Genomic DNA, 14,559 nt, shown 5'->3' on the forward strand with positions numbered 1-14,559 from the left:
GGATCATTTACCTTACAAGTGATTGTTAAACAGCACAATATCACAATTTAAACAATTAGCAGTACACATTCATTGAGTTCCTCAATTATATTACCATCCTGCAATGTACACCAATGTACTCATCACTCTCTAAAAGTGCAAACGCATGAGCTACACTGCAAAGTAATAAATGACTTTTTCTTATTCCTTTCTTTCCCCCCAAAGGTGAAATAGACTGAAACCGGTTAAGCCGCAGCAATACCAATAAGTAACAGCTCCACAGATACATAACTGTAAATAAGTTCAGATGACTCAAATACATCTGTGGGGTAGAAAGTCTATTATACAGAACACACATCGCGTAGTCAGGAAAACACAATCTCCCTCACTGCCTGAGCTCACAGATGGAATAATTAGTATGATCATCCACAAATGGATTCTATGTATCTGTTAAATTCTTCACTAATCTGATTATAACACTGAGAAAAGAGAAGGAAAAGAATTTTAAGAAGTTCAGATATCCTACCATGATATTTTCTGTCAAGTTCAGAATGCATTCTCAACTCAGCTCAATATAAGCTGTGCAGTAACATAATGTCCTTTTGCATCTTATGGAATCAGTTTGCTCTCGCAGGATTTGCTAATATAAAGATGATCTTTTGACCAAACTTTTCCCCTCCATACTAGGAGTTCAATTTGTTTAGTTTTAAAACAGAACATAGAAAATGCTTCTTTCACTCTTCTTCAGATGGCTTCATTAACTCACAAATTAAAATTTCTTTACATCCTTATGTAAAATATGAGAGTCCTTGCCTATTAGAAGCCTCCAAATTAACTGTCTTGATTCACATGCAAATGAGATGAACGAGCTTCACAACTTTCATGTGTAAATCATCTGATTAAAAAGCTTCAAGCTGTTCTAAACTTCATAGATATTTGACCAAATAACTCATTTTCCAGATTAACATTTATGTACTGTGATGTTCAAAGTACTCAGTGCCTTCCAAACAGCAATGGCACTTTTCCTAAAATTATTCAACTTGGAACTGTTAATGAATGTACAAAGGGTGTTTTCCTCTCCCGATGTAAATTTAGCTCATGTAGTATAACACTAATTATTCACCTTATCATACAAATTCTTGATTATCCGCAAAACAGAACTAAAGTCAAGGTTTTGGAAGGTCACATCTTAACTTTTAAGCTGTAAATTCAGATTGTCTTTTATGTTCATTTTCATAAAATCACCACAATGCAGAAGGAGGCCATTCAGCCCATTGAGTCTGCACTGACCACAACCCTGCTAATCCCCCTGACACTAAGGGGCAATTTATCATGGCCAATCAAACTAACCTGCACATCTTTGGACTGTGGGAGGAAACCAGAGCACCTGGAGAAACCCACACAGACACGGGGACAACGTGCAAACTTCACACAGTCACCCGAGGCCGGAATTGAACCTGGGTCCCTGGCACTGTGAGGCAGCAGTGCTCACCACTGTGCTGCCCCCATTATTTTGCCGCAATTTCTACAGTCACTGAATTGCAACTATTGCTCAAATTGGGCAATGATTGCTGCAGGCTGTGACTTTGAATAGGATCAAGTCAGGTTGGGTTGGATCATGTTATCTAATTATGATGAATTCTCCATCATAGTAGATGATTAAAGTGCCACAACAGTCTGAAGTGGAGATTCAATATCAATTTCTTTACTTTTTTTTTAACATGTTGGTTTGGAAAAGTGACAACTGATAAAATGACTGAATTGCATCTGAGAATTCAGGTCCTCGACATTGGGGAAATTAAGCATGATGTGTTAATGACCATCATAATTATGTTCCTGTAAATTCTTAAGTTCGTGCTCTTGCTAATCCCCACAATGTTTCAAAACTGCCCGATTGGCAGTCAATAAAACTCAATGAGCACAAAGATGGTCACAGGTTAGAATATAAACACTTAGCGCTTTTAACCCTGCTATGAACTGAAAAAAACGTTTTAAAGGTCTGTAAGAATTTTCTTGCAGAAGGAGGTCAAGAATAAATGAAACAGCATAAATTCTAATTAAACCTTAGGAAATTACTTCCGATCAGTTGACATTTGAATGGATGAGAAACGCTAATTAACGAAGTATACACTGCTCAACCCTCTGCTGTTCCCAAATATAATTACTGTTAAGTGTCAAACTGATTTACTTAACTTAAAAAAAAGCTATAGTTGCTCACCACTTTAGTAAAAAGGATAATGGTCTTCTCCAGCTTTTCATTGCACATATTCTCCTGATTGACTTGTCTGCCTACAAAACAGGGCAAAATAACAAGGAGTAACTCAAAATGCATCAAATTATATAGTTAGCATGATTAAAAGAAATCCTCACAACCCGCGCATGGACTTCTACCGCAAAGTGTAGCGGACCCCATATTAATGGAGGGATTAGCATACCTACACACAAAATCCACCTGAGGCACACAGAACAAATGGATCGTGACATAAAATAATGTGTGCTGCCATTCTGGATCTCCACGCTCAGCTGACACCCTTAACCAGAACTCAACACGAGCAGCATAGTTAAACATACACCCCAATCCTGTCCAGTCACTCAATTTAAAACAATCAACCACTTACAGATTAGTTGTTGGTTTATTTCCCTTGGCTGTTTCTGCAATTCTATATATTTTGTTTCAAGTTTCAAAATTGACAAGGAGTTTTCTGGCAGCTGCCCATGTACTCTTTTAGCTCATTTCGAGGCTTCTGTGCAATTCACTTGGTCCCAGACACAGGTGCGTGAACAGTCCTTTCTCTTGGAATTGACTATGACTGGGAGAATGAGCAGAGACCACCCAGAAGCAGGACAAGCTGCTAGAGTAGGGGGAGAAGCACACTCAGCAGGAGGCTGTATCTACCTAGGGTTTGCAGGAAGCAATTCTTCTACCTTAACTTCAGCAAGGAGCAATGTTTGAGACATCTGCACTTCACTAAAGAGGTCCTTACTGAAATCCACCATCTGTTGTATCCACAACCAGAACCTCAAAGGAAAGAATTCCATTGCCAGTTACTGTCAAGGCGACAGTGGCAATGAATTTTTATGCAGCTGTGTCCAATCAGGATGCTGCTAGAGATATTAGCAACATCACAATTGTTCTCCATGGTGCAGGGTGTCATTAATCACGCACACATCAACTCTGCCATATGCCTGAACCAAATTCCACTCTCTCAATGTGCAGCAGATGTAACCGTGGGCACATCATGCAGGTTAGTCTCTGGAATCCTGACAGCCGTTGCAATGCATTCATTCTGCAGCAGTCCTCTGTGCCAGCTGTATTTCAATCACCATGGTAAATTAAAGAATGGACATTGGACAAGAAGTCATTGACGGCATGGCCAGTATGAAATCAACATACATGCGTGCAGACAACCATGCTGGCACAAGGACTCTGATCGAATAGACGACTGCTGCTCTGAAGCAATGATTATGCTGGCTTCAATCTGGAGGAGTCCTGCTGAACTCAACTGAACAATCTCAATATTCTGCTGCACAACCTTACCATCATTGCGGAAAGGCGCTTGCCACCACCTATCAGAATAAGAGCTGAAAGCATGCTGAGGTGCTGGAAACAGAGGAGGCTGAAACACTAACAGTCGCTTTCTTCATGGGTCACAAGTAAACTACTACTTTAAGAGTGGTAACAGTAATTTAAACCCCACTTGCTCATTCCACACTCCTTACCATTCTTCTGATTCGGAATATGAGGATGGCCATATAGCAAAGGATATTTTGGACAGGGAAGAAGCCTGTGAAAAGAAACCAGCAGAGCATGCAAAGCTCCAACTCAAGGATGCTGTCCTAAAGAGACATGAAACACCTCAGAAATCATAACAAGTGACAAACTCAAACTTATGATCGATGCAAACAGTGACACCAGCTGCAGGTACAAGTTCACCACCACAATATATGATTTCAGAAGCTCCAAAACAAATACCCGCCCTACAGGTAAGGTGTCAGCTGAGATAATCCCACACCGGCAAGGGACAACTTCATGCGTGGCATGTTTTGTGTTTCTAGAATCCGCTTATTCAGCCATCCAAAGCAGTGATGATCTCATCTGACCACAAAGTTCTGAGGCTGTATCCCATCATCTCTTGCAGATGGAAGGATACTAGCCAACTGATACAAACCATCACATCCCTCTTGCCTACAATGCAAAAATAAAAGCCAAGATTAAACAGACATTCCAATCTAAATGTGTAACTGAAATGATTCCATGCAAAAATAAACTAACCACCTTCGTGCACTTCCTTTATCTTCCATGTGCATTTGCTTCTCCAAGTACTCCAATAAAACTCCATCCCTGTGGCTGTGGTACAGAGGGCTGCTGGCTTTAAGGGAGGAGACTGCAAATGGCCTTGGAGGATGTCTTCAGCCAGCACTGAAAACCCAGCTAAAACTGCACTCTCAGTACAGGAAACAGTTCTCAGCAGACTGGCTGACAAACAACAACAAGGGCACTCGCGATGTGACAGGGATACAAGCACAAGGGATACAAGCAGCAGGGCTACAAGCACTGAGAAATACTGCCAAAAGTATTCATCACTCATTATGGGGCTCGCAAACCATGGCCCAGAATTAAAAATCCCATTAACTACCAACTGAGCTGGCCAGGCTGCCTTAAAACTCCCTGTACTAAACCATCCTAACATCCAATAATTATCATATATTGGTAATATTAATAACATGCACCACAGCATATTGAAAACATTTACAAATTGCATTTTGTTAATATTTTACCAAAGAATACCCACTAAATTTGGGGGCGGCACAGTGGCTAGCATGGCTGCATCACAGCACCAGGCACCCAGGTTCGATTCCCAGCTTGGGTCACTGTCTGTGTGGAGTTTGCACGTTCTCCCTAAGACTGCGTGGGTTTCCTCCGGGTGCTCCGGTTTCCTCCCACAGTCCAAAGATGTGCAGATTAGGTGAATTGGCCATGCTAAATTGTCCCTCAGGGTACCTGAACAGGCGCCGGAGAGTGGCGACTGGGGGATTTTCACAGTACTTCATTGCAGTGTTAATATAAGCCTATTTGTGACTAATAAATAAACTTTAAAAAACTTTCCCATACTAACCCTTCTTTCAAGTTTTAAAGAACTCCTGAAAAGTAATCAACCTTCAGTAACTGAATTCAGTTTCTTGTCTCCAAAAGCAAGGGACAAAGTCGACTCTGTGATACCTTTTTTTTAAAACTACAGCTAGCTCCTAAATATAAGCCAGAGCTCAGAGTTGAAAGGATGATGAAAACTTTATGTAGCACCTTTCACAGCCCAAAAACATCCCAAAGTCATTTGCAGCCACTTCGAAATTGCACAGTTGTTAATCTTCGCTGTAGCTTGGGAAAATGTGACAACCAATTTACAAATGAAAGTCCCACAAACAAGAGCGAAATAGTGACCACATAGTGACTGCTGTAGCAAAATTGCTCAAGATAAACACCGGTTTGGATTGTGCAGTCATCAGTGTAGCAAGAGTGTTGGCCGTTGACATGAAGAAAGCCTCACTGAGATCCAGGGATCTCTTTGGGAATAACTTGCCTCTCACTGTGCTGCAGATTGTTTAATGGTGAATCTTAGCATGGAACAGCAGTGATGTAGTCAAGCAGCCAATCACAAAAGAATCCTCACAGAAGCCAACCAGGAAATGGAATGAAATCAAAAGTAAATCACTTGCTAAAAATGTTTACACAGAACAAAAAGATTGAGTCACGCACATGTCGTGAAGGCAGATGAAATATCAGGAACTTTTAAAACTTCCATTAAAAATTTAGTTTAAAAAATCTAGCAATTAAGCATAAACATTTAACAATAAAATATAAAATTATCTTTTGTGGCCAGCTTTGTTCTGCAATAGTTATTACTTAGATCTCTGTTAAAATCCCAGTTACACTTGACTGAACATACTTAATATGGTGTTTCAAAATGCAATCTGAGAGCAGAAAAGGGAAAATTCTCACCACATCAACTGATTTCAATGACTGCTAATTCTGAGTTGGGTCTTCGAGTGCAGCCTGTAACAGAGCAGTGAGTGACAGGCCACATCTTCCCCAATAATCTGCCCATGCAATGTTGTGGTCAGTTCCAGAGGGTTCAGATGAAAAGTCACAGACCCGAAACGCCAACTTCTGCTTCTCTACTCTACTGAGTATTTCCAGCATTTTCTGGTTTTAGTCTTTTAGACATGATTTTCTCCTTTGATGCAGTTTTCTCCAACCTCGTCACCTAGATTTCGCTTCCTCAGTCTCTGCTTGCCAGCATAGTCAACCAATACATATTCTCGGACATCATCCCTGCTTACTTTAGATACCGTAGGTACCTAAAAAACTAACGAACAGAAAGCAAAGAGTGGGGGGTAAATGGGTGTTTTTCTGGTTGGCGATCAGTGACTAGTGGAGTGCCTCAGGGATCAGTGTTGGGACTGCAATTGTTTTCCAATTTACGTAGCTGATTTGGAGTTAGGTACCAAGTGTGTGTCAAAGTTCACAGATGACACTAAGATGAGTGGTAGAGCAAAATGTACAGAGGACACTGAACGTCTGCAAAGGTATATAGATAGTTTGAGTGAGTAGGCAAGGGTCTGGCAGATGGAGTACAACGCGGGTAAATGTGAAGTCATCCATTTTGGTAGCAATAACAGCAAAATGGATTATTATTTAAAATGGTAAAAAATTGCAACATGCTGCTATGCAGAGGGACCTGGGTGTTTTTGTGCATGAATCACAAAAAGTTGGTTTGCAGGTAATTAAGGCGGCAAATGGAATTTTGCCCTTCATTGCCAGAAGGATGGAAGTTAAAAACAGTGAGGTTATGTTGCAGCTGTATATGGCGCTGGTGAGGTCACACCTCAAGTAAGGAGACCTGCACTGTGTACAGTTTTGTCTCTTTATTTGAGAAAGGATATACTGGCACTGAAGGGAATGCAGAGGAGATTCACTAGGTTGATTCCAGAGTTGAGAGGGTTGGCTTATGAGGAACGACTAAGCAGACTGGGATGATACTCATTGGAATTTAGAAGAATGAGGGGGAGATCTTATGGAAACATACAAAATTATGAAGGGAATAGATAAGATAAAAGCAGAGAGGTTGTTTCCACTGGCAGGTGAAACCAGAACTAGGGGGCATAGCCTCAAAATAAGGGGGAGCAGATTTAGGACTGAGTTGAGGAGGAATTTCTTCACCTAAAGGTTGTGAATCTGTGGAATTCCCTGCCCAGTGAAGCAGCTGAGGCTATCTTGTTGAATGTTTTTAAGGCAAAGATAGGTAGATTTATGAACAGTAAAGGAATTAAGGGTGATGGTGAGCGGGCGGGTAAGTGGAGCTGAGTCCATGAAAAGATCAGCCATGATCTTAGTGAATGGCAGAGCAGGCTCAAGGGGCAAAACAGCTTATTCCTGCTCCAAGTTTTTACGTTACGTTCTTAAAAGCTTAATTAACATATCCTACATTTTTCTGTTAGCACTGTCAAAGTCCTGGGATTCATTGTGGCTTCACAATTGCAAACCTCTCTCACCAGATGGAAGCTTTGCAATTTAATTTCTACCCTGTCCATTTCATAAAAGTCTGAGTCAGAGTCACTAATTATAAGCTCGTGGCTGCAGCTTTGTCCTCCCCTTTCCCCCATTTTTCTGCTGTATTTGATATAATGGATCATCACATCCTCCTCCTCAACACTCCATGTGCACAGCATGATTTTCTTATAATGCATTTCTTATTTGTTCCAAAAGTATTGTAGATCGTCCAGGGGTGCTAGGGTGGCGCAGTGGTTAGCACTGCTGCCTCAGCGCCAGGGACCCGGGTTCAATTCCAACCTCGGATCACTGTCTGTGTCGAGTTTGCACATTCTCCCCGTGTCTGCATGGGTTTCCTCCCACCTTCCAAAGATGTGCGGGTTAGGTTGATTGGCCATGCTAAATTGACCCTAGTGTCAGGGGGATTAGCAGGGTAAATATGTGGGGTTACGGGAGTAAAGCCTGGGTGGGATTGTGTTGGTGCAGACTCGATGGGTCGAATGGCCTCCTTCTGCACTGTAGGGATTCTATGATTCTATGAAGTAATATTAATGTTCGCCTTTGAAGCTGTCAACCTATTCTGATCTATACATGTACAATCTCAGCTTTATCATCCCAATTCATTCTGCAACAAAAGACAATCTAACCATCTCCCCATGACATTCAATGGCATTGCCGTTGCTGAATCCTCCACCGTCAACATCCTGGGGGTTTTGATTGACCAGAAATAGAATTGGATCAGCCACATAAATATTGTGGCTAGAAGAACAGGTCAGAGACTGAGAATTCTGTCATGAGTACCTCACCTCCTGACCCCCCAAAACCTGTCCACCATCTACAAGGCACAAATCAGGAGTCTGATGAAGTACCCTCTATTTTCCTAGATGCACGGAGCTCCAACAACACCCAGCACAAATGCACCATCCAGGATAAAGCAACCTGCTTGATCAGCACCTCACCAACCACCTTAAACATTAACTCCCTCCACCACTGACACGCAGTGGCAGCAGTGTGTACCATCTACCATCTACAAGATGTACTACAGCAACTCATCAAGAATACTTCAACAACACCTTCCAAACCTGACTTCTATCACCTGGAAGGACAAGAGCAACAAAGGGTTTGGAACACCACCTCTTGGGAAGCTCCCCTCCAAACCACATGCCACCATGACATAGAACTGCAGTAAAGTAACACCGTTCGAGAGCATTACCTTCCTGCAAATTCTCTTAAAGGGTGCAATCAGCAACGTGAACATACTTTATAAAGAGAGCGACTTCGAAAGGTTCCAGCCATTCCAAATTTTGGATGTTATTTGCAATGGGTCAACAAGAGGACTTTCACTTTAATAAACTGTATGAACTGAAGCCCACGAGATAATATTTTTACAGTTCCTAGTTTTATGTTAAGAATTGCAATACATGACTTATGTACTGAAGGCACCAACTGATCCTTTCAATGTTACACTCAATTCTCTCTCCAATCCAGTTCAGCTCTCCCCTTCCTCCTTATTTATTTTTGTTTGTTCTATCATGACAGAAAATTGAAGCAAAAAAGCATGGTCTGAGCTCCAAGTTGAGTCCTTTCACTCCAGTATGATAGAAACCCTGCAGTGCAGGAGCACTGCTCAAAACTCTGACAAAGAGTCATTGGGAATTAAAACATTGGCTCTGTTCTCTCTCCACAAATGTTGTCAGACTTGTTGAGATTTTCTAGCATTTTCTGTTTTTGTTTCAGATCCCATCATCCGCAGTAACTTGCTTTTATCTTGTATCAGAGAAACATACACGGCTATCTTCTCTTGCTTATAAAAACATTGGCGGCACGGTAGCACAGTGGTTAGCACTGCTGCTTCACAGCTCCAGGGGCCTGGGTTCAATTCCTGGCTTGGGTCACTGTCTGTGTGGAGTTTGCACATCCTCCTCGTGTCTGCGTGGGTTTCCTCCGGGTGCTCCGGTTTCCTCCCACAGTCCAAAGATGTGCGGGTTAGGTTGATTGGCCATGCTAAAATTGCCCCTTAGTGTCCTGAGATGCGTAGGTTAGATGGATTAGCAGGTAAATATGTAGGGATAAGGGGGTAGGGCCTGGGTGGGATTGTGGTCGGTACAGACTCGATGGGCCAAATGGCCTCTTTCTGCACTGTAGGGATTCTATCATCTCAACATAAAAGTATGCGCATACACAGCTAACCTGCATCCTTCCCTGCATTGGTGGCACACACACACACGCAGAAAGAACTGGCTTGTTGCAAGAACTCATTGTTTATTGTTTGCTGAATCGCAAATTGGTGAAGATTTAAGGCCACAATGGAAGATCACGTGTACAAGGACTTTTCTGTGGGTAAACAAAATCGGGAAAGAAGTCACAAACTGCGGGACATCACCAATTCTTCACCATCGCAGAGTCAAGATCCTGGAACTCCCAAACAGCATTTTGTGTGAACCTCCACCACATGAACTGCAGCAAATTCACGACAGCATCTCACCTTCTCAAAGGCAATAAGCGATGGGCAATAAATGATGGCCTAGCCATACCCCTCGCCCATGAAGAAACTTATCTCAAGCTTTCTTAGCTGTCCTGCCAACTTCTACCCTCAAAACTTTCATCTTATCCCAAATACCACCGCCAGTGGTTTTATCTACTCTAAGGCCCATACTTCAGTCACCATTGGTGTTTTCCAGGTTTCAATTACTCTTTGTGCCCTCCACATCAGTTTCAATTATTAGCATCAAATACTTTTATGGCCCACACTACCTCAGGAAAATTCCTTCAGCCCTCCCACTGACCCATTTCTTGCTCCCCATCGCTATTACTAGGTATTTCTTTTGCAAATATGCTCTATAGCAGTAGCTCCCAACGGTTTCAGCAGCACAGCACGCAAGTCAAATAATTCCACATCACAACCACTTTTTTTCAGCTGAATTGATTGCTCATAAATGCCCCACAATGTAACAGCAAACCAACAGTGGCCAATCACACACAAGGAGCAGGGCCACCTGGTGTCCCATCTCCATGGAAACATTGACGTCTGCTACATTTTTGACAGGTTCCATGCAGATACTTTCCGTTTCAGACCATTCAAAAAGAAAGATTTGGAAAGGCGGTATCACAACCAGTGACAAATGTCAAATTATATTTATTTACATTTTATTTAATGCCAGTTTTAAATTAAGAAAATTGAATTAAACAAGGTCATGGTCAGGGAAATTGGACAAATACTACAAACCATGACTCGTAAATTAAATCAACAAAATCTGTTGCATTCAAAAAGGAGAAACATATTCTGATAGATCCAGAAATTGACCTGAACTGTTCAGTTAAATGTGTTAATTTTCCTTTTACAAACTGCTGAAATTCATATTGGTCTTAGAGGACAGCAAGTGATTTCCAGCAAACGTGCTCACCAAAAACTAAATATAATCTGTTGGTGCTTGTGACTAAATATTTGATTTGATTTATTGTCACGTGTATTAACATACAGTGAAAAGTATTGTTTCTTGCGCACTATAGAGACAAAGCATACCGTTCATAGAGAAGGAAACGAGAGAGTGCACAATGTTCTGTTTTAGTCATAGCTAGGGTGCAGAGAAAGATCAACTTAATGCAAGGCAAGTCCATTCAAAAGTCTGACAGCAGCAGGGAAGAAACTGTTCCTGAGTCAGTTGGTACGTGACCTCAGACTTTTGTATCTTTTTCCCGACGGAAGAAGGTGGAAGAATGTTCAGGGTCCGTGGGATCCTTAATCATGCTGGCTGCTTTGCTGAGGCAGCAGGAAGTGTAGACAGAGTCAATGGATGGGAGGCTGGTTTGCGTGATGGATTGGGCTACATTCATGACCTTTTGTAGTTCCTTGCAGTCTTGGGCAGAGCAGGAGCCATACCAAGCTGTGATACAACCATAAAGAATGTTTTCCATTGTGCATCTTTAAAAGTTGGAGAGAGTCGTAGCTGATATGCAAAATTTCCTTAGTCTTCTGAGAAAGTAGAGGCGTTGGTGAGCTTTCTTAACTATAGAGTCGGCATGGGGGACCAGGACAGGTTGTTGGTGATCTGGACACCTAAAGACTTGAAGCTCTCAACCCTTTCTACTTCATCCCCGTTGATGCATGTTCTCCTTTATGCTTCCTGAAGTCGATGACAATCTCCTTCATTTTGTTGACATTGAGGGAGAGATTATTGTTACCGCGCATCAGTTCATCAGATTCTCTATCTCTTTCCTGTACTGTCTCACCAGTGTTTGAGATCCGACCCGCTACCGTGGTGTCGTCAGCAAACTTGAAAATCGAATTGGAGGGGAATTTGGCACACACTCGGAGGTGTATAAGGAGTATAGTAGGGGGCTGAGAACACAGCCTTGTTGGTCATCAGTGTTGAGGATGATCGTGGAGGTGGTGTTGTTGCCTATCCTTACTGATTGTGGCCTGTGAGTTAGCAAGTTCAGGATCCACTTGCAGAGGGAGGTGCCAAGGCCCAGGCCACAGAGTTTGGAGATGGGTTTCGTGGGAATAATTGTATTGTGGGAATATTATTAAGTTCACACCCGAGGTTAGGATGCAGAGTGAATTAAAGTTAAGACAGCATGTGGGTATTTATTTCACTGTATTTAGAAATCTCAGCCAGGATATTATACCTCACTGCCTCCCAACCCTGGCACCCTCCACTCACGAAGTGCCATTTGCTGCCCATTTACTTAAGTCAGCTGGAAAATCACAGGCTGTCCTTCATGTTCTGACATACAGAAATGGGTTCAGAGTTCACTGCACACAAGCTTCAAAATACATTTCACATATTACGGGAGCTTAGTTTTTCTGGGATTTCCAAACATGTTTGACATCCAACTGGTTAGTCCATTTATCAGGTTCAGTAAACAGGAGAACTTTAGTCATGCATTGCAATGCTTAACATAAAACTAGGAACTGTAAAAAAATAGAGGACTTCAGGTCATACAGCTTATTAAAGTGAAAGTCCTCTTGTTGACCCATTGCAAATAGCATTCACATTTGCGCGGCAAATTATCTGCAAAAATGTGTTTAAAGAAATGCTTTGCTTGGTGAATTTCTTTCGAAGTACAATGACTGTTGTGGCTCCTGCAGTTAATAAACGGAATACATGAGAACAGTCGGGTCCACACAGAAAACATTGACCCATCCAATGTCTCCATGAACACATGATGTGGAGATGCCGGCATTGGACTAGGGTAAACACAGTAATAAGCCTCACAACACCAGATTAAAGTCCAACAGGTTTATTTGGTACCAAAAGCCACTAGCTTTCGGAGCGCTGCTCCTTCGTCAGGTGAGTGGGAGTTCTGTTCACAAACAGGGCATATAAAGACACAAACTCAATTTACAAAATAATGGTTGGAATGCGAGTCTTTACAGGTAATCAAGTCTTAAAGGTACAGACAATGTGAGTGGAGAGAGGGTTAAGCACAGGTTAAAGAGATGTGTACTGTCTCCAGACAGGACAGTTAGTGAGATTTTGCAAGCCCAGGCAAGTTGTGGGGGTTACAGATAGTGTGACATGAACCCAAGATCCCGGTTGAGGCCGTCCTCATGTGTGCGGAACTTGGCTATCAGTCTCTGCTCAGCGACTCTGTGTTGTCGAGTGTTGTGAAGGCGCCTTGGAGAACACTTACCCGAAGATCAGAGGCCGAATGCCCGTGACCGCTGAAGTGTTCCCCAACAGGAAGGGAACACTCTTGCCTGGTGATTGTCGAGCAGTGTTCATTCATCCGTTGTCGTAGCGTCTGTATGGTCTCCCCAATGTACCATGCCTCGGGACATCCTTTCCTGCACCGTATCAGGTAGACAATGTATGGCAGAGTTGCAAGAGTATGTACCCTGTACCTGGTGGATGCTGTTCTCATGTGAGATGATGGCATCCGTGTCGATGATCCGGTACGTCTTGCAGAGGTTGCTGTGGCAAGGTTGCGTGGTGTCGTGGTCACTGTTCTCCTGAAGGTTGGGCAATTTGCTGCGGACAATGGTCTGTTTGAGGTTGCGTGGTTGTTTGAAGGCAAGAAGTGGGGGTGTGGGGATGGCCTTGGCGAGATGTTCGTCTTCATCAATGACATGTTGAAGGCTCCGGAAAAGATGTCGTAGCTTCTCCGCTCCAGGGAAGTACTGGATGACGAAGGGTACTCTGTCCACCGTGTCCCGGGACACGGGGGCGAGGGCGGCGCCAGCCGAGGGGGGCGAGGGCGGCGCCAGCCGAGGGGGGCGAGGGCGGCGCCAGCCGAGGGGGGCGAGGGCGGCGCCAGCCGAGGGGGGCGAGGGCGGCGCCAGCCGAGGGGGGCGAGGGCGGCGCCAGCCGAGGGGGGCGAGGGCGGCGCCAGCCGAGGGGGGCGAGGGCGGCGCCAGCCGAGGGGGGCGAGGGCGGCGCCAGCCGAGGGGGGCGAGGGCGGCGCCAGCCGAGGGGGGCGAGGGCGGCGCCAGCCGAGGGGGGCGAGGGCGGCGCCAGCCGAGGGGGGCGAGGGCGGCGCCAGCCGAGGGGGGCGAGGGCGGCGCCAGCCGAGGGGGGCGAGGGCGGCGCCAGCCGAGGGGGGCGAGGGCGGCGCCAGCCGAGGGGGGCGAGGGCGGCGCCAGCCGAGGGGGGCGAGGGCGGCGCCAGCCGAGGGGGGCGAGGGCGGCGCCAGCCGAGGGGGGCGAGGGCGGCGCCAGCCGAGGGGGGCGAGGGCGGCGCCAGCCGAGGGGGGCGAGGGCGGCGCCAGCCGAGGGGGGCGAGGGCGGCGCCAGCCGAGGGGGGCGAGGGCGGCGCCAGCCGAGGGGGGCGAGGGCGGCGCCAGCCGAGGGGGGCGAGGGCGGCGCCAGCCGAGGGGGGCGAGGGCGGCGCCAGCCGAGGGGGCGAGGGCGGCGCCAGCCGAGGGGGCGAGGGCGAAAGAGCCGAGAGGGAGAGAGAGAGAGAGAATTGATAATGAGCGAGAAGTGGCACTGCTGAAGGTGTCGCCGTAAATGGCTTCGGGCAATCTGATCAAAGGCATCTCCAGAGGCGGGATGGCGAGGGGACAGGGGAACCAATGCTTCTTTACCA

The 14,559-nt window shown here is 44.9% G+C and overlaps 1 protein-coding gene across 12 annotated transcripts in view; it reads right to left on the reverse strand.

The window, feature by feature from the left end:
* ipo11 (importin 11) overlaps positions 1–14,559 on the reverse strand; it is a 548,937-nt gene that overhangs the window by 367,932 nt on the left and 166,446 nt on the right. For all 12 annotated transcript variants that reach the window (XM_078218342.1, XM_078218361.1, XM_078218371.1 and 9 more), the window contains one exon: positions 2,198–2,268. In XM_078218342.1, the coding sequence (XP_078074468.1) occupies positions 2,198–2,268 (71 nt within the window). The remainder of the gene's footprint in view (positions 1–2,197; positions 2,269–14,559) is intronic.

The sequence above is a fragment of the Mustelus asterias genome, chromosome 1 (assembly GCF_964213995.1).
Source record: "Mustelus asterias chromosome 1, sMusAst1.hap1.1, whole genome shotgun sequence".
Taxonomy (NCBI): domain Eukaryota; kingdom Metazoa; phylum Chordata; class Chondrichthyes; order Carcharhiniformes; family Triakidae; genus Mustelus; species Mustelus asterias.